Source organism: Atheta coriaria, unplaced genomic scaffold, assembly GCF_025399875.1.
Source record: "Atheta coriaria isolate IRGN ID8LTWV9N9 unplaced genomic scaffold, Caltech_Dcor_3.1 hic_scaffold_4_pilon, whole genome shotgun sequence".
Lineage (NCBI taxonomy): Eukaryota > Metazoa > Arthropoda > Insecta > Coleoptera > Staphylinidae > Dalotia > Dalotia coriaria.
Genome location: NW_027045446.1, coordinates 5,604,845 through 5,622,327, shown reverse-complemented (window position 1 = coordinate 5,622,327; position 17,483 = coordinate 5,604,845). Strand labels below are relative to the sequence as shown.

The window sequence follows — 17,483 nt, the reverse complement described above, 5'->3', positions numbered from 1 at the left end:
CAAGAGCGAAACCTTGTTAAAGCAGAATTTTATTCTGATTTCTAAAAAATTGATGACTGATAGTGTTATGAATTTTGGGAAATATGAGACATAATTTCGTAGTAACAATTAAAACAGTCAAGAATAAAACATGTATAAATTGTTTTCTTATTGCATTCCAATTTTTTCAATTTATTCAACAATGACAGAATATATGATTAAAAGCATTGTAAAGTTTAATTTATGGTTTTTATAATATAAGCAAATCTTCAACTTATATATAAAAATCTGTCAATAAATGTCTATTTTGACATTGACAAGTTAAAATAAAATTTCTCGGCATCGGTAATTTTTTTCTTGTTCTAGATTTGGTCTGTTTAAGATAAATGTAAAAAATGGATGAATCAAATCTTAGTGATTCTATTACATTGGTAGTAGCAGATGATAACAACGTATTATGTTTTGTAAATTTGAAAGAACTGAACGTAGTCACACTTCCCACGATCAAAGTTAGGAAACACCGTGACTGGAAAGATGTTGTGGAGAAAGAATTACTTGAAGTAAAATTAAAAAGGAATCTGCAACTTAAATTAACATTTATATAAATTTTCAGTTGATGGGAACGCAAACATACTTAACATTAGTCACGCATAAAGTTACGAGAGTTTGGATTCCAATTGGAAACAGTGATACATATATTACTAACATCGTAATGTGGATTAAAGTTTCTGCAGGTTTCATGAATTTTTTTTTGGTTCCAACCCAAGGAACGGTAATTTTAATGTTTTTAAATATAATTGAAAATTGCATATTTTAAATTTATAGTATGCTAAATTGAAATGGTTAAACATTCGTGATCTAAGTCGGTTTTATAATCTGTACATGGTGGGATCGCCGATTTTCTTTGAGATTTTCCCAAAACTTAAAGCAGAATTATTCGGACGATACACTTTAACCTATCCTAGTGCAATCCAAGAATTAGGTAGCTATGCTGAGCTTAATAACTACGCTTTTAAGAAAAACACGGGTGTCGCATGTATTGATGAAATGATTGAGGAATCTTCGATTGCAACATCAAGAAGAGTAGTTTACATTCATTTTCTGCAACTGGTATTTCCGGATATTGTGATGTCAGGCGGGAACTTTATGAACGTGGTTACTCAAATGGGTTTTAACCGTTTAGAAGGAGCACATTTATTCAGGTACAAAAATTATACTTTTTTTTAAATTTTGAGCAAGTATAAATTTATTGATTTAAAGAGCGGCTGATGTAACTAGTCGAGGATTTCTCACTTTCAACGAATACTTTGGCATTTGTTGTGCTTTGGAACCCGATGCGAAACATTCCGGCAACTGTGGAAAAGCAAGAGCAACGTATATCTTTCGCTACATGAATGTGACCGGAACCGGCAAGCTTACGATAACTGAGTTAAGAGAACTTGCAATTCTAGTACGCAAAAGTCGGTTGTTACCTGTAGACGCTGCGAATCTAGAAAAAGAGTTACGAGAAATTGCAACGTAAGAAAACTTTCTTTACATAATAAACACAAAGAACAACCTCATTTCAAATTTTTATAGAATACTGAATGTTGGTCCGGACAAGGCAATTGATGGAGCAGAATTTGTCAAATATGCAGAAGACCTTCGTATTCGTGGTATAAGCAATATCTTAAGAAGTTCTAAAAGCATTCTTATTGTGATTGCCAATGCAAATGCTTCAAGATTAAGGTCTGTACCATGCAACAAAAATATAACAAAGTTATACGTTTGTATTTCAATTTTTAGTAAACCAGAAACCAAAGTTATTTCAAATTTGACTTCTAAAACTATTTCTATTGAACGTTCTGTGAAAAACACTACGAAATGGGAGGTGGCTACGCATTCTCTAAGAATCAGTAACAGTGGTACTGAAATAACAGTCAAGTCCATTTTTAATACAGGTGCCTTTATATTAATTTAATAAAACAGCCACAAGATAAATGATTTATCTTTACAGATAATTTTAAGAAAGAAGACTTGGATCGTGCAAATATCACATTGGAAAATAGACGCCCTTCACTTGACAGCTTTTCCAAGAAAAACATTTGCAACGAGGTTGTGGATATGACTAAAGAATTAGCTAATATCAATTCTATAAAAAGCGGCAATCAGGGACTTAAGTTACGGGAATATGTTTGGAGTCCAATGAGTTCCGTAGTTTTTGCACAAAAATTAATGCAGGTCTGTCAATTGGCCATAGAAGTTTTGATCAAGGAGCCTCGATTGTTAAAGATATCTACTCCATCAATTGTTTTAGGTTTGATTACTAAAAAATATTTATAATTTTTTTAATTGGAAGATTTATAGGTGATTTTCATGGTAATTTTGGAGATTTGTTATGTTTTGAAGAAATGTTATGGCCCCTCTCACCCCGATACAATCCTTCATCTATTCTGTTTCTTGGCGACTATGTTGATCGAGGATTTTATGGTATTGAAATTGTTGCATATTTATTTGCAAATAAAATTTTGCATCCAACTAAGTTTTTTCTGTTGAGAGGAAATCATGAAGTGCGCGAAGTGCAGCAGATGTTTACCTTTTTAAGGTATACGCATATATCCTATGCACTCAAATTTAATACTAATCATTTTAGTGAATGCATTATTAAGTTTGGTGAACAACAAGGTCGAATAGTGTGGGAAACCGTAAACACTGTTTTTGATCATATGCCAATAGCTGCTGTAATCGATGGAAAATTGTTTTGTTGTCATGGAGGGATTCCTCCGCCATGGCTGTGTCCCTCTGTAGAAGCAATAAATAGAATTCCAAAACCATTAGCTCATCCTGATCTAAAAAGTCCTCTGGCGTGGGAAATTCTGTGGAACGATCCTATCAAGTACTATTTACTATTTTGTTTTTCAATTTAATAATTTTATTACATTGGTTTATAGATCATCAGATATTACCAGAGAAATCCAAATTGAGCTTGCGGCCAATTTTGGATTTGCACAAAATCCGAAACGTGGTACTGCTCACGTTTTTAATTGTGCAGCAACGTCTAGTTTTTTGAAAAATAATAATTTCTCGCATATTATTAGAGCACATGAATTGGCTATGACAGGATTTAGTGTAGGTTGAAGTATATCAATAACTGTTATTTTATTTTAAAATACTGTTGTTTGCAGATTTTTCATAGAGGCAAACTTATTAGTTTATTCTCAACGTCGAAATACAACGAGAATAACAACGAATCTGCTTGTTTGTTTATTGATAATTACGTCATCCAAATAATCAGATTATCACCAGGTCATTAGATGAATAGTAATTCATTATAAATACCATGTTTATTTTGCAAATTATAAATAACATGCATATTTTGCAGATTTTTCATAAAGACACAGTTCTTATAATAACAACAACTCCTTCTGAATGATAGTCACGTGAATCAATTGATCCCAGGTCATTCAGTGATATGTAAAATTTAAACAATATTGTATTTGAGATATTTAAAGTAAAGGAAAATTTGTATAACTAATTGATTATGACTTGCTTTCGGTGTTTCCTTGCAGTTAATTTAATATAGTTAAAGTAATTTGTAATTTTTAATAAATCATCTATATTAGGCCTCTTATTGTGGCAGCTGTAAATTTTGCATAAGTTGTATTGTCATCGTTATCATTCTGACCGATCGCATATCATATTCATTCAATTCAAAATGTCAAATTAACACTTTCGCTCATCACCGTTTCAAATTCATTTCACGGCCATTTTCATAAATTTTGTGTTATACATAGTATGAATTTCATTCAACATGGTTCAGGTATTACTACAAAGATATACTTTCGCGATAAATGACCAACAGTTTAATGATGTAATAATATTCCAGAAGGAAATTGTTCAAATTCATGTAGGACAAGCGGGTGTCCAAATTGGCTCCGCATGTTGGGAGCTATTTAATCTCGAACACGCCGTTCAACCCAACGGAATGCTAGCTCATGAATACATCAAACCAATGTCGATAAATGCCGAAAGTGTGAATAACATAGAAACGTTTTACTATATGACGGATTCAAGTCGAGAGGCTAGATGCCAGCCAAGATGCGTAATGGTGGATCTTGAACCGTCTGTAATTGGTACAAATCAATTAATGAATTGGTCAATTTTCTGTTCTAAACCGAATTATTTCAGACGAAATTAGAACAGGTACATACAGACAACTTTTTCGCCCTGAGTCACTTCTGACTGGAAAAGAAGACGCTGCGAGCAATTTTGCGCGAGGGATGTACACAGTTGGAAAAGAAATGTTAGATGCAGCATTAGATTCTATACGAAGAACGACTGACGAATGTGAAAATCTTCAGGGATTTATTATTTATAGGAGTTATGGCGGTGGGACAGGATCAGGTTTTACCACAATTTTATCTGAACGGTTGCATAATGAGTTCGACAAGTGCACAATAATGGAATACGGAATTTATCCATCGCCATGTGTAACAAAAGACTTATTCTCATTTTTTAACAATAATTACATAAGTCATCTTGTAGTTGTCACCTGTTATAGTCGAGCCCTACAACACTGTCTTTAGTGCTCATGGAGCACTCGAATATCAAGACATCAGTTTTTTGCTAGACAATCAAGCTGCTTATAATATTCTGGAACGCAAGTTAGAAGTAAAAGAACCGACTTATTCAAATGTTAACACGCTTCTCGCACAGGTATTGGCATTATATATATATATTCTCCGGTAGGAAACAGATAAAATATATTAAATTTCCAGGTTGTATCCAATAAAACAGCATCCTTGAGGTACGAAGGTGGATTGAATGTCAGTCTTCGAGAAATGAATACCAACTTGGTGCCTTATCCGCGCCTTCATTTTCCTCTGATCACATACGCACCATTCATACCAGTTTCACAATCATTCTATGAAGAAGGATCCATACTTTCTCTGACAAACTCATGCTTTGAACCGGCGAATCAATTAATAGTGTGCAATCCGTGGCAAGGAAAGTTTCTCAGTTGCTGCATGCTTTACAGGGGAAATGTTCAGCCCACCGATGTCAACACAGCAATATACAATGTAAAGAACCAGAAGAAAAACTGGTTCGTTGGGTGGTGCCCAACGGGATTTAAAGTATGCTACGTAAATTATATACTAAAGTTTAGATTTCTAAAATTATTCTTTGTAGGTGAGTATAAATTACTTGCCACCAACTTGCTTGCCCGGTGGAGATTTAGCTAACGTGCAACGCTCGGTGGTGATGCTTTCAAATACAACAGCAATCAAAACAAGTTGGCAAGACGTTGCAGAAAAATTCCGCATAATGTACCAAACGCGTGCATTTGTGCATCATTATGTTGCAGAAGGAATGGAAGAGGCAGAGTTTGTTGATGCTTTGGAGGATATTGAAGCACTTGTAGAAGATTACAAAGAAGTTGAATCATAATTCAAAATTAAATCTAATTTATTTAAAAATCTGTGTTTAACCTGCTATTGGATTAGCATGAATTGTAATACTGTTTATCTTTATGTCATTCAGAGGTTTAAAATTCTTTGGATTTACTGGTACCTTCTCCAATTCATCTAGCACATCTAGACCATCTATTACTTTTCCAAACAATGTGTATTTCAAATCTAGATGAGAATGTGGGCCATATGTGAAGAAAAATTGACTGCCATTTGTATTTGGTCCATTGTTAGCCATTGATAGTAACCCTCTGCTTTTATGCTAGATAGTGAAAACAAGAATTATTACTTTTACAGAATTTCTAGTATTCAATAGTTACCTTAAGTTCATCTTTGAACTCATCTTCAAACTTCTTGCCCCAGATTGATGTACCGCCTTTACCAGTGCCTAATGGATCACCAGTTTGAACAATAAAACCCTTTATGTTTCTGTGAAACAAGCAACCAGTGTAGTAATCACTTGCACAGAGAGCAAGGAAGTTTTCACAAGTTTTTGGACATTCCTCACAGTACAACTCCACTTTTATGTTACCCAGGTCGGTGTGAATCGTAACAGACTACAATTTAAAATATTTGCATTATTATCACAAGAAGAAATAAATTAGGAGATGCTTACCATATTAAAAAAAATGATAGGTACTTCAAGTTAAACAGTTGTTTTCGTTGTAGATGATGTAAACAAAATAGTGCGGTTAGGTGGTGTAGAAACAAAAGTGATCGGTAGATGGCAGCCCTGACAACTTTTCAACTTTTCTTTGTTTGAATTTATTGAATTGCATTAATGTTGTGCGCATATTTACGTATAATCGCGTACGGCATTTTACCTGGACGTCACAAGTCCTTTCGGAGCACGCATTCATAGATTAAGTTTGCTCTCGGCGTGGTGCAGCTTCACTCGAGTCTAGTCGCTGGTTTGTCCGCACGCGTTTCTCGATAGCCGCGCCATGTTTCCTATGTGTTTGTTTCGATGAAATTAACATTTATTTTTCAAGTTTCGTATTAAAAATATTTTCATATCTTCGCACTTATCGATACCTCAGTGGTAAACTCACGACTCGCCATATTACTGTATTGGTCACGCGGGATATTAAAGGTTCGCCACCGTCTGCGGATAAGTTCATATTTGAATTATCAAATAAAATCTTTATAATTCCTTCGTTATCCTGAAGGACCATTGTAGTGCTTAATTTTTTTTGCACAGAGATAATTAACAATATTCCATGCCTTATTTCGACTTTTCGAATTTTCGTCGGTACTTGCACATGCTCGTACACTGGAATTGCTGCCGTTGGATTCTTATGGCGCTTAGCAGCATGTAAACAACTTTTTTACGGCGTTCAACCAACCAGTGGCTTGCAAAATTTTTGTATTATAGATATGACTGAAGAATTGCATGATAAGAGATGAATTAGATCATGAGAAAATAGAGTTAAAATATTGAGTTTTTTTGGGACCACTTTGCCCCACTTTTCTCAATTTTTATTATTTTTAATGAACAGAGTAAATGAAGGCCAAATTGTCAAGTATAACTAAAACTAAAAAATAAATAAAACAAGAGAAAAAAACCTAGTATTAAGGCTTTTTTTCTTAAGGGGCCTATTTTGCGCCACGTTCCCCTATATAGAGGCCGCATACTTAGAAAATGGAAAAGTCGTGAATGGTAATGTTGGAGATGTTTAGGAAAGTGGTACATAGCTTGTATTGTAGTATAATCGTGCAAGCGTTCTCGTATTTCAATTATTTGCATTGATTGTGCTCAACAGGAGATAGAGAATGTTTTCCTTTATAAGAGTCACCTTATATAAACACCTGGTGTATTATTATTAACTTTTATTTTATTTTTAGCATCTTTGGTTTCCAATGAAAATATCAATGAAATATATCCTTAGATTATCATATAAATTTCTTCCAGCAATCAATCAACTGATAATAAATACACAACACACAACCACGACGTAATTTTCCTCACGCTGATCTTAATGCAAATATATCTTACAAAAATAAAAGTTAATGTACGCATAAACTAAATAACAATATCTGCCGCAGTCCGTTCAAATGTTCAAATTGACACATAAACTGCAAGAGAAACTTTATGAAGTTTTCATTATACACAAATTGCCTCGTTCACTTATTCTGCTATTACAAACGTCACAATCAAAGTCGTCATAAATTCATAAGTTTCTTCCTCTGTGGTTATCATTTAGTTACCTACTAATCTTCAGGCAAATACTTTAGAATTTACTTGTTTATAATTCATGTTCATTTTATTAATCATAGTTAAACTTTCTTAATTCAAATGAGTTATTCAATCATTATGTATCTTTATGTTTCATCAATTAGGTTATTATCATATAATTACATATGCATGTATAATTTTTATGCCCTTAATTAATTGAATACTGTATTATTTGCTAAGTTTGCTTTTCATGTTTACTCCTCATCGACGTAACACTTTATAACATTGATAATATTTAATCTAAAATTTACAGGATTCATTCAAATCGTATGAAGATGATAACTAATACATTGTGTCACATTTGGAGGACTAGTTGATGTACATACTTAATTTGGAGTAAAATGGAACATTTTTAATAAAAGCAATGAGAATTAAACATAAATCAGAAGTGAAAGTATTTAGAGCATAATATAATTGTCATTTCATTGCAACCGTTATATTTGTTTATAAACTAATATCTATCACAAGAGTTGCACTAATCTATAGATTAATGTAATATCATATATATGTCTAGACACTCATGTATAGAATATATCTTCTTTGATTTTATCTTTGATTTACATTTTTAAACAACACAAACGTCAGTTAAAATCGAGACATTGATCAATTATTCATTTAATCTTTGGTTGTCTTTAACATACTCAAACTTTGTATAACAGTTTCCATTAGTTTACGATGTGAGAATTTTCAATATTTGCGTTAGGTGCTGACGTGTTAACATTTCATCAATGTCTGGTGTGATTATTGATTAACTAGAATTTATGGAATTGTGAATAATAATTGTATTACATATTGTATTGTTCTCAATCATTTCTCGTTCGAATATTTGATAGATCGCTCCAATATATAGGTATACTGTAAATTTAATGTGATTCAATGCAAACCGTTTAAATGTTAGTTTTTGTTTTGCTTCAATTCAGCGATTTTATTTAGTTACATGCTAATAGAATATGTCTTGTACTAAGTTTACATCAATTCACCGCATTGCTCGCTTTTGAAGTGCAGTCTTTATATACATTTTGGGCGTTCATCAGACGCCTGGCATTGGCGGGGTCGCGCAGCATCACAATCGACACAGGCCCGCGCAGAATCCTCAACAGGTCTATTATTGAGCTGGTCGTCATGTGTTCCACACCTTCGTCGTTTACCTGTATACACCAATAGAACAAACGTTTTAATAATCAATTTACATGTTGTATGGAGAGCTATCGGAAACAAATTAATTTTCAAGTTGAATTAACAGTCAATTTAAAAATAGTTGTAGAGTCTGAATCATTAAAATAGCAATAATCTACAAACCCTAATTATCACGTCGCCTTCCTTGACTCTCCCATCTTTAGAGGCGACACTATTCGGATAAACAGCACTAACATACGTCTGACCCACGGGTCCTTGCAAACTGAAACCCATACGGCTGTTCCACCCTCTATTTAATTCAATGGCAACGATCTGAAATCAGGACCAGGTTATAAGTGTTTTCTAAGAAAATTCCACAAACTTTTGTTTTAACTGAATGAACCTACCTCTGGTTGGTCGGGCACAGGTGGCTTGGGTTCTTTAATAATACTCTTCTTCCGTCTGGGTTTCTTCTCAGGCTCCCTGAGCAAAGTATTGCTACTTTGGGCGGGAGTGGTACTGTTGCTCTTTCTGTGCTCCAATGTAGATACCCCGTTTTCTCTTCCTCCACTACCACAAGGTGGATGGGCGCTTTGATACGTCGGGTTCTTGTAACTAAACCCAGGGTTCTCTGACAGGGGAATGTGTGGCATACTAGCAGGTTCCTTGGGATAGTTATCTTCACACTCTACTTCCGTGCTGTTTACATCCTCGTTCATGTTGTAGGTAAGATTAGGAGCGTCGAGGATTTCGGCGTCCAAGTTGTTTAGCTCGTAAGCGTTATGTGCCAGAGAGAAGTTGAACTTGGGTTTCCGGCACGCCACTGGCGTTTGTTTGGGGTTATATAGTTCCAAGGACAGAGGACGTGGTGGCTTGTCACCGTCCTCTTCGTCTTGGATAAACAACGAATTGAATGATTCTTCGTCAAATGGTAAGTAACCGCCTCGTTGCAGTAGTCCCTCGTGGAATTGCTCCTCAGGAACATAGTAGTGCATGGTGACATTGGGGTTGTTAGCTGCAGAGTCACCAGACGCATCCGAAGGGCAAGTCATTATCCGACTGCGTATGCGGCGTGGAGAGGCCAAAGGGGATTGAGACTTGTAAGAGTCTGAGTTTGGCAACAGCTTGCGTACCGCTATGTCATTGAGCATGTCCATGGCCTCTTGACTGAAATAATTTACCATTAAATTACTACCGTTACCAAAAAATTATATTTTATTAATTATGTTTTATAACCTACCGTAATTGAGCTTTTTTAGTAAATGAAGTTCTTGGGGTTGTTTCCGTTGGAGAGAGAGTGGCGATTGGTGTTTGTGCAGCATCTCTGTAAAGACGCAGCTTGACCAATTGCCCACATTTTCGTAGGAAATTGACGGCCTCGTCGTGGGTCATCGACGAGATCTCGACATTGTTCACGGCAATAATCTTATCGCCAGGTCGTATACGCCCGTCATTGAGCGCGGGATCGCGTACCAGCGCCCTGATGTAGTGACCCAGGGCACTGTCGTCCTCCTTACGGAGCGTGAAACCTAATGACCCTCCAATCTTACGCATGGTGATTTCAAACTCCTAATGCATACAAAAAACCATAATTACTGTTGTTAGTTATGAATCTAAACTTATTACCCCATTGAGTTCATCATCGCTAATGTTTAATTGATCAGGCGTAAGTGGCAGGGGTGCAAGTTCGCGTCTTGGTGGAGGTGGGGGTACTTCCGAGATTGGGCTGACGCAATTCAGCACGTCCGGGGGTGGTCGGCACACGCGTAGCTCGACCTGACTGGCCGAAGTTCGTAACACTTCCAGAGCTTCCTGCGCTCATTTCAAAAACAAACAAAAAATGACAAAATGAGCCTAGAACTTTTCGTTTAGGCCGCGCCTTAAAATATGATTAATAGAACCTCATCCCGCATTTTCGGCTGGAAGCTGTGACTTTGGGCTGGGAGAAGAAAAACGACTTCTTAAATGCGAAACAACTTTGCCCAAACTTTTGATTCACGAGTTACCCGAGAAGGGTCTTCCCGGAAATTAATGTGCGCCGATTAAAAGCGATTTGCTTTATTTTCTTCTCCCAACTTCTCCAACGTCTTAGCATCCCTCAGCATTTCTGGCAGACCCACAGCTTGGTGGTTTATTTTCGCTTACGTAATTCGTGAGACCAGTGAGCGCTACTCCGTTGGCCTCCAAGATGAGATCACCGACGTTGAGCACGCCGGAGACGGCTGCCGGCTGGTGGGGAAAGAGGCGTTTGACACGGATGAGACCCGGCCAAGAGCCCCCGCTGTCGATGCCGCCGGTGACGCTCAGGCCTAGCCCCCTTGATCCCTTCGCCAAGGAGACGGCAAACGTCGTTTCTGTTACAGACAGAAAGTGATCAAACTTCTCCTTCAGATGACCACAAAAATGCCCCACAAAAAGAGGCCGCAAGCAAAAAACAATAATGAAAAGGGCAAATGGTCGAAAATCAATCATCCACAAGTGATGCGGTAAGCCTACAAGATCATTAAGACCTTTTTTAGTCTAACAAAATTCGCTTAAAGTAAATTGCAATGGTTTAACCACGTCTACCACGGACCCAAAAAAGTAATGTTTCGGTCGAACAATACCCGCATTAATAAATAACTCTATTTTCTATTTCAAGTCTTCCTTCGCATTTTCTATAAGCGAACCCCGGGCAGCAATTTTTCTTTTCCTCCTCATGGAGCATGTATAACTGGTGTTCCGCGTCCCGGGCGTGTATCTCCCGCGAGGGTAGTTAGCAAGCGCCTTTCGTCCGCGCATTAGCATCATCCGCTTTCCTTCTTTTCTTTTGTTTCTACCCCTTGCTTTATGCTGCGGCGACCGACAAAGAGAGAAAACTTGAAGGTTTTGCCAGCTAAAGTTCGCTCTTTCTGCAGTCCACGTACAGATTCGGGAACTACAAGGTTCTGTGAGATGAGCAGCAGTAATGTACATACACGGATTGAGAAGTGTAGCAAAGTGGTAGCGAGAAGTTCGTCGGACGAGCTTAACAACGACGTCGACGGCTGGCGTCGTAAATTTGCAGTTTTAAAAGCTTTTTTCTACCAGCGCCATGGAAGCAGCAGCTTGCACGGATTTCTTAGAAACTCACTCGACCAGAAGCAATTTAGTAAGTTTTGCGCATAGTTAATTTTCAGATAATTATTTCTTCATTATGCTTTTACAATAAAGAGAACATAATCTCATAAACCAACGAATTAAAAGTTTCCACTACAAATATACTTTCAGCAAACCACTTTTCTCTAACTCTTCAGAATCGAATAATTTCTACCAATTTGAAGTATTCAATTAATTCCCAGGTGCATTAACGAGTATTAAACACAAAACTAGTTATAAATTAGCATAGGAATATTGGAAGTTATTGCATTGGTAACTGCAAAATGAAGAACTTTGTACGATTCGCACGTTGGATAGGTGTTGAAGTTGTTGTATGTAGTTGGTGGTTTGCTGGTGTTGGAAGTTAGGAGTTATGAGCGCAGAAAGTTTGTAGTTCCGTAAATTTAACAAAGCGAGACAAGCGGCGTGCGCACGGAATTGGATCCGGCCAAACGGTTGGCTCATAATATTTTGCAGCTACCTACTGACAGAATTTGCTGCTGGACGGCAGTTTCTGGAATACGAGAATGCATCGGGTCACAGTGGTACTTGCAATACGATATCGTGCGGGCGACGACAATTTGCTGCGCATTCCGAAAATTGCCGCGGTCGGATAGAAATGTTACAGATGTGCGATTACACCACCAACGAGGTAATGCTGCGACAGCGCAAGAGAAACTCCGCATTAAACTTTTACCTTGTGTAAGCGCTTAATTGAAATAGCAGCCATACGAATAATATTAACGTAAAGTTGAATTAAAAAAGTTGCAAAATTACCTTAGCATATAATTTGTAGATAATTCTAATATTTCTACTTAGTGGATTGATTTACTAATAATTTGCAATTCGGGTGATCAGTTTCAATGCCCTTAGCATTTCTATGATAGTTTGTGATAGTCGCTCGGCTCGCTAGGCTTTCGTAAATGCCTCGCGGTTGAAGATGATCGATGAGTGCGAAACGGTTCGATGCCCTTTTGTGCTCCCGCATAGCATCTTAAAGCGCGAGTAAACACATTTATCAAGCAGCATCAGAGCATCAGCGGGCAGATAGACCGCGATATAGCATCGCGACGCTTTGCTCCACCGAATCAGATCCGAGCAAAAACAAGAAGAACACGAAAAACTTTAAGAAGGAGAAAAAATGAATACAAAAGAATGGTTTCCATTTCGGCTCCGCCGACGCGAATCCGGCGTTTCGGCAAATTTATTCCGGTTGTCGATAAAGGAACGCAAAAGGACCTTGCTGATGTGTCCAAAATCCAGCAATGCAATTTCGTTTTATGGTGGTAGGACGGGTCGCTATATTCAAAATAGGAGAAAATACCCCCAAAATAACAAAAACAAAAAAACTCGAAACTCCACAAAAAAATTGTATAATTCAGTAAGCCGCATCATAATTTATGTCCTTCAGCATTCCTGCGTTGTAAGCTACACTAATTTAAATATTTAATTCTGCAATTGCATGCAAAATAGAAAAACCTCGTAAAACTTCAACCACAAAAAAGTTTAAAAGTCCAACAAGTCAAAATGTCAACGGCTGCTACTCGTAAACTATCCACGTTGCTGTGTCCTAGAATTTGTTGATTTATTCAACGGCACGCGCATTCAATATTTAAAGATGGACACAGCGCCTTTGCTTTAGTACGAATAGACTAAACGCAAATAAATTTTTTCACACTTAACAAAAACTCGACTTCTGGTAAATGCACACAATAGCAATTTACAGTTTTCAGAAAACGAGTTTCAACGGGTTATTATAGCATATAAAATCTTAAAATTGCTATTTCATTTTTTGTGGAAATACTGAAGATGGTACACGTTTGCGTTGTCCAAAATTGTGATATTTTAGAAAATTGCAAAAGTGGTTCGTATATTAACCGAAGCTTTCTTTCGTTTACATATCCCATTTTTTTGTTTAACCCCGGTTTAAGCAGTTGTTTTCTTTACCCGAAACTTGGATTTTATATATTCATGCGCTACGCACACGAGAAAAGTTTTCTTGTTTGCGAGCGAGATAATGGAATCGAATGAGAAAAAGTTCAAAAGTAGAATAAGTGGAAAGCACCCATTGTTTAGATGCAATGCAAGTTATCACCACTTTCCAATGAAAGCAAGAACCACATTTGCACAATCAATTACAACTTTGTTCATCAACTTGCTACGGCCAGGAAAATAAATTTTATGTACCTAGCAACTTTTGAAACATTGCGAAGTCCGCTAAAGTCAGTCCATGATTTTCAGTGATCGCGGCATCGGAGAGAAACAAGAGAAAATGATTCAGATGAGTGTTCGTTCACGAAAGGTGGTGATAGTGCAATACCTGGTGTGATGAAGGGATAGCAGGAATGTATGTCCAGATGATGGTTGCACTGGTTGTCGTGCTCGGGCAGCGGCGGCGGGAACTCGTCCTCGGGCGAACGCTCCGAGCCGTAGCCCTGATCGCAGAGTACTGTCTGATTATCCGAGAACTTCCAATGTAGCGGCGCACCGTCCCCAAGGGGCGGGATGCGGTCGACCTGCAACAGAAAATCACAGGTAAAGACCCCTTGCAACGATGATTCCAATTTCCATCCGCGTCTTTCAGAGCAGCACAAAGCTTCAGAGCATTATCATGAGAATACCACCAACATTACACGCATCGTGTGATATGCGTAATGCTGGTTGACAAAGAATAGCTTTGACCAATGCCTGTACCGTCGTATGAAACGGATCCTGATTGTTGTTGAACGCAGCTTTCTGCTTGCTTTTGCGATTGAACCACATCGTTCAACAACGTCTGGCGCGTTCTCGTGCTCGTGCTCGTACTCGATCTCGCAATCGTTGCAATGGGCATTAACCTGTTCCAAAGGGTCCTCTCTAATTCTCTGCCGAGTGTGCAACGTGTCTTTTGTCTAGCACAACGACAAAAACGGAACAACGAGTAAATCATTCCAAAGAATACATTCAAAAGTTATAACCAAAACATATTACAACTAAATAAACGATTAAAATTTGTGTAACCGAAAGTATAATCGATTTAATTTTACTACCAATTTATTAAAAAATTTTGAAAGGACGAAATCATATAGAGGACCATCCAGAAATATACAAAAAAGCATTTTGAAAATAGGCACTCACATCATTTATTGGCTGCTTTTCATAGTCGTGGTTGTTGTTGGAAGCCTCCAAGTAGCTGGGCAAGCTGCCACACACCGGCTGCGGTTGAGTGCCGTTTCCGGCCGAACCACCCTTTTTAGTCTTGCAGATGCTGCCGCTGGACTCTGAACGGCGTCCGGATAAACCTTTCGACGAGTGGCGGCTCACATTTGCTCCCATCTTCCTCACATCTTCGCACGGCAATTCGCGACCACACGGTCGCTCTGGCACTTTCTTGGTTAGATCTTTGAATGCTTTAGCTGCAAACAAACAATAATAATTAATATCTGGTAACAAGATTTGCAACTCAACAATCTTCCGAAGACTTTCCATAATTTTCTTTAGTGCAACCACTAATTTTGAAACTTAAATTCGATTAGGAACGAATTGAAACCCATATGTTGAGAACCGTTGCGATCGTTACAATACGAGAATGTGACAACTCGAAGGCTGAAGGCTGCCGCAATTAGTCCGTCAGACAATCGTCTAATCGAATTAATTAGCGTGACGGGCTGAAGCTGCAATTGCCACATCTACGCGAACTCATCGGTTTAATTTACATGTTCACGTAGGAGCCGGAATTCAATTTGACAAAACTTACTCAAACTTCAATAATTAATTCCAGGAGAATGGTGAAATAATTTTGATATTTTGACCAGTTCTATAGATCTTATAATATTATAATAGTTAACTTATAGAATATGCGTATTGCACTGTAATTTACATTACAATTATTATGCTAATATTAAAAAGTGAATGGTATAATTAGATCCCAATATTAAAAGTCGAAAGTTGTTATTGTTATCATATCTGGTGAGATTAAAATTCGTGCCCACAGATGAAAATTACAATACAGTGGAAGCGTTCAAACGTGCGGTTTTAATGATTGTTCGATAATTTATTCATGTCGACGCGCCCTACCCCGCATCCTGCCGCCTCCGGCGCGTAACCGTCGCGCTTCATAAATTCCATTTCAAATATTATCGTCCAGTGTAAATAATTTATCATTCATCAGCGCAATTATATTACGCGCTGCGTTCAGTTGGTCAACCGACGGAACGATAAAGAATACAACGAAAACGTACTACATGACAACATGACTAGATGACAATGCAGGACGCATTGAAATTGAAAACCTGAACAACTGATTACATTATATTGAGCACAGCACAAAGAGCACACTCGTGAACCAAGAACCTGTATGTATATTGGTGAACTGCCGATGTCAGTGCTCAGTTGGTAATCGGAGATACTAATTCAATGCGCATAATTAATGGAGAGTGCTGCGACTATTGATAACTGGGAGGCAGCCAGTTTCGAACTACACCAAAATCGAATTTTTGATTGGATTATTAAAATTCTGCGGTTCGGAAAATGGAATTTTAGTTAATTTAGAACCAATGTATATTTTATATCTATAAATGGAAATAATAACTTACTATTATTATTGTTGTTCTTATTAAATGATTGTGAATGATAAAAACTGCTGTTTTGTCGTTGGATGCAAATTAACGCACACATTGTATCTCTCATTTTTTAGATAGCTGAAGCACAGAAAATTAAATTAAATCCACATAGCACTTGATTATTTTCGTTTAAGCGCACAAAACTTATTTGTTCGAAGTCGTTTGCTCGCGAAGAAAGTCAAGAAGCCACTGAGTATTGAGCTGCGCACTTTGCTCTCTGCCAGATAGAAAATCGAAAAATCCCAGGCACAAACAATCGACGAACACTTCAGGCTTAAACATTTCACATTTCACACACACGCGAGTCGTCGCCAGTCTGTCCTCTCGCGCTCATTGCAATGCGTACAATTTGCTCGCTCATCATTCTCGATCACACGCACTTGAATCAAACACAACACCACACGATGCGAACCCGATTCACACGGCTCTTTAGTGTTGAGGTTGAAAACTTCAACTTGAGCTCGAAGCACTTGAATTCACTCGAATTTCACAAACGCTACGAAGTATTAACAATCACCAACAATCACTAACAATTACAAGCAATCAGAAACAATTTCTAACGCACCAACTTTAATGCTTGTACGTCGAGATTAAAAAAATTATTCCGAGTTGGAAACTGCACATAATTTTTTCCATTCGAGATTTAATTATTTCAAGCTTTCGAAACCAACTGAACTACGCACGATTTGCGTTTCTTTTAATGAAAAAATCTAGAGGTTTATTTCTAGAGCGAACGCGTCAATGACTCATTGGAATTAACGATGATAAGAATAAACAAGTAGCGGTTGTGGTGATTGTTGCAATCCGTGTCGATCAATCAACACCGCCACGTCAATGAAACACGATGACAACAAATTGAAGCGGAACATGTCTCGTAATGTGTACATACTACATACATGTGTAACTATAGAAAGTAAACGTGTGTATGTGCCTTATAAATAAGTAAAGCACTGAAGCATGCTGGCGTTGTATTAATAGTCAAGGAGA

At 37.5% G+C, this 17,483-nt stretch overlaps 4 protein-coding genes across 10 annotated transcripts in view; 2 read left to right on the top strand and 2 right to left on the bottom strand.

The window, feature by feature from the left end:
- Positions 1-259: 259 nt before the first annotated feature.
- On the top strand, positions 260-3,493 carry LOC135791160 (uncharacterized). 2 transcript variants are annotated; one of them, XM_065301468.1, is made up of 12 exons: positions 260-539; positions 593-751; positions 805-1,181; positions 1,240-1,497; positions 1,558-1,707; positions 1,765-1,919; positions 1,976-2,275; positions 2,326-2,563; positions 2,612-2,854; positions 2,910-3,087; positions 3,144-3,264; positions 3,341-3,493. In XM_065301468.1, the coding sequence occupies exons 1-12, from the start codon at positions 375-377 to the stop codon at positions 3,349-3,351; spliced, it is 2,355 nt and encodes a 784-aa protein (XP_065157540.1). In that variant the 5' UTR covers positions 260-374; the 3' UTR covers positions 3,352-3,493. The 2 variants fall into 2 exon arrangements, with proteins under 2 accessions (XP_065157540.1, XP_065157541.1); XM_065301469.1 differs by having other exon boundaries at positions 3,144-3,279.
- Positions 3,494-3,635: 142 nt separating this feature from the next.
- Positions 3,636-5,435, top strand: LOC135791351 (tubulin alpha-1 chain-like). The gene is made up of 6 exons (XM_065301733.1): positions 3,636-3,778; positions 3,845-4,091; positions 4,147-4,448; positions 4,504-4,674; positions 4,737-5,093; positions 5,149-5,435. Exons 1-6 carry the CDS (start codon positions 3,770-3,772, stop codon positions 5,404-5,406), a joined length of 1,344 nt encoding a protein of 447 aa, XP_065157805.1. The 5' UTR covers positions 3,636-3,769; the 3' UTR covers positions 5,407-5,435.
- LOC135791353 (peptidyl-prolyl cis-trans isomerase-like 3) lies at positions 5,407-6,156 on the bottom strand. The gene is made up of 3 exons (XM_065301737.1): positions 6,043-6,156; positions 5,747-5,983; positions 5,407-5,688 (listed from the first exon to the last, which is right to left on the bottom strand). The coding sequence occupies exons 1-3, from the start codon at positions 6,043-6,045 to the stop codon at positions 5,443-5,445; spliced, it is 486 nt and encodes a 161-aa protein (XP_065157809.1). The 5' UTR covers positions 6,046-6,156; the 3' UTR covers positions 5,407-5,442.
- A 1,085-nt stretch (positions 6,157-7,241) lies between these two features.
- LOC135791348 (multiple PDZ domain protein-like) overlaps positions 7,242-17,483 on the bottom strand; it is a 55,351-nt gene continuing 45,109 nt past the window's right edge. For 3 of the 6 annotated variants that reach the window (XM_065301725.1, XM_065301729.1, XM_065301728.1), the window contains 9 exons: positions 15,013-15,290; positions 14,216-14,411; positions 14,083-14,112; positions 10,924-11,132; positions 10,405-10,590; positions 10,019-10,347; positions 9,186-9,945; positions 8,962-9,111; positions 7,242-8,810 (listed from right to left, as the gene is read on the bottom strand). In XM_065301725.1, coding sequence (XP_065157797.1) covers positions 8,634-8,810; positions 8,962-9,111; positions 9,186-9,945; positions 10,019-10,347; positions 10,405-10,590; positions 10,924-11,132; positions 14,083-14,112; positions 14,216-14,411; positions 15,013-15,290 — 2,315 coding nt within the window. In that variant the 3' untranslated portion in view covers positions 7,242-8,633. Of the gene's footprint in view, positions 8,811-8,961; positions 9,112-9,185; positions 9,946-10,018; positions 10,348-10,404; positions 10,591-10,923; positions 11,133-14,082; positions 14,113-14,215; positions 14,412-14,589; positions 14,733-15,012; positions 15,291-16,469; positions 16,613-17,483 lie in introns of those variants that run through there. The other 3 variants (XM_065301727.1, XM_065301730.1, XM_065301726.1) reach the window with 3 other exon arrangements.